The 2,002-nt window shown below is 38.7% G+C and overlaps 1 protein-coding gene across 1 annotated transcript; it reads right to left on the reverse strand.

Annotated features, from left to right (window-relative positions):
- Positions 1 to 1,021: 1,021 nt before the first annotated feature.
- On the reverse strand, positions 1,022 to 1,720 carry LOC136001367 (coiled-coil domain-containing protein 70-like). The gene has a single exon (XM_065656057.1). It carries the CDS (start codon positions 1,718 to 1,720, stop codon positions 1,022 to 1,024), a length of 699 nt encoding a protein of 232 aa, XP_065512129.1.
- Positions 1,721 to 2,002: the final 282 nt, after the last annotated feature.

Consider the following 2,002-nt stretch of genomic DNA (forward strand, 5'->3'; position numbering starts at 1 on the left):
TATGTGCAGCTAGAGTGGACTAGCCAGATCCACACAGTGAGTTCTTGTCCCTGATTTCCTGTGCACACAAGGTAGTCTTAATGTGCTGTTTTTATTCTGGTGTGGTTTTCCAGTTCCAAGATATTGAAATAATATCTTTTCACACCACAAGGGCAGTGTTTTTATCATATGATAGTAAAATTTTCGTTTATGGGTACTGGAACGTGACACAAACGCCTGTGCAAGTGTCCAAGGGTACAAAGCCTACAAGGCTGATGTTGGAGGAATGTATAAGATTAAAGAAAAACCCTGGCTCATGTAACCATTGCTTTTGGGAGTAATTGTGCATACCTATAGCCTTGGAAATTGTCTGCTGGAGCTGCACAAAGCAGAAATAGCGAAAAGTAGCACTGTGGACGGATCAGGAAGACTGCATTCAAGCTTGCTTCCCAATCTTCTTTGTTTAGTAACACAGACATATTGAATTTTTCTCCCGAACTCATGTTAAACTGGATCTTCGAAGGAAAAAACTCTGAGGCAAATGATTCATTAACAATCTGAAAGTGTTTCATACCAAGTACTTTCAGAAACATTGTTTTACTGGTTAAATCTAGATGTAAAATTGGAAGTCTGATGCAGTCTTACTTGTATATGACTTAAGCGTTTATTATCAAGATCCATTTTCTATGAATATATTCCAGAATTCTATAATAAAAAAATTATGTTAATCTAAACTTTGAAATACTATAATAAGACACTTATTTTCTGTGGTATTCAATACTTCAATAAAGAAGACATCTGCAGATATGCATTGTATTGCCAGCAGTAATTTATTAGGCTTCAGGGATTCAAGATACCAACACGCATGTTTCAGCAGTTTCCAACTTCCTAGGCTTTTGCACTAAGCCTAACAGACTGCTTTATGGCTCAGTTTATCCATCACCTGCTGCTGATGTTCTGTAATGAAGACGAGGCCGTAATATCTGACTAACAATGAAAATTCCTGTCTTTGTAAACTCTTTACTCATCCTGCTAAATCTCCCTAAGCATCTGATTCTTTACTTATACTGCTTTCTTCCTCCTCTTGAAGCATCTTTTGCCATTCATGGAGGACTTTGTGCTCTTCTTGAAGGGCTTCCTCCTGACTTTGTAGGGCCTTTTTCTCATCTTGAAGGGCCTTGTTCTCCTCTTGAAGGGCAAGTTTCTCCTCATTGAGGGCATGTTTTTCCTCATGAAGAGCTTTCTCCTCTTCCTGAATGGCTTTGTCGTCTTTTTGAAGAGCCTTAAGCTGCTCCTTGAAGGCCTTGTTTTCCTCCCATAAAGCTAAAATCTCTTGCTGAAGAGCTTTTTCCTCCATTGCAAATGCTCTTTCTTGTGTTTTGAGAGCCTTAATCTCTTCTTTAAGGGCTTTATTTTGTTGTTGGAGGGCCTTTTGCTGTTTCTCAAGGTGCTTTGTTTCCTCCTCTGGAGAGTCTCTATGCTTCTTTTGAAGGACTTTATTTTGTTCCCAAAGGACTTTGTTCTCTCTTTGGATACTTTCATTCTCCTTATAATAGGCTTTGTTCTCCATACGAAAAGCTCTGTTCTTTTGCTGAAGGTTTTGATTCTCTTCTCGAAGGGCCTGATTCTCCTTCCAGAGTGCTCGGCTAAATCGTGTGATGCAAGAGGAGATGGCAGATGCAGGCGGCAGAGACAGATTGCTGACGTCCCTTGAGGGATCTTTTTCCTTTAAGTCAGCCATTTTGTCACTTAGCTGAACCACTCAGGGGCTGTGCTGTGGTGTAGCTGGGTGATTCCAGCTTTCATATTCAGTAGTCATGGAACTGAGAATAGAGGTTAAGGGCTCATAAGACTCTGCTCAGAATAACATATAAATAAGTAAATAAATAAATAAATGTAACACTAAATGTGAAATGAAAATAATGGTAAAAGAATACTGATATTTGACAAGCATTGTATATTTTTGTGTGTGCTGAAATACATACAGCAAATTAAATTTCACAAGACTGAGTTAATTATAATG

Source organism: Caloenas nicobarica, chromosome 1, assembly GCF_036013445.1.
Source record: "Caloenas nicobarica isolate bCalNic1 chromosome 1, bCalNic1.hap1, whole genome shotgun sequence".
Lineage (NCBI taxonomy): Eukaryota > Metazoa > Chordata > Aves > Columbiformes > Columbidae > Caloenas > Caloenas nicobarica.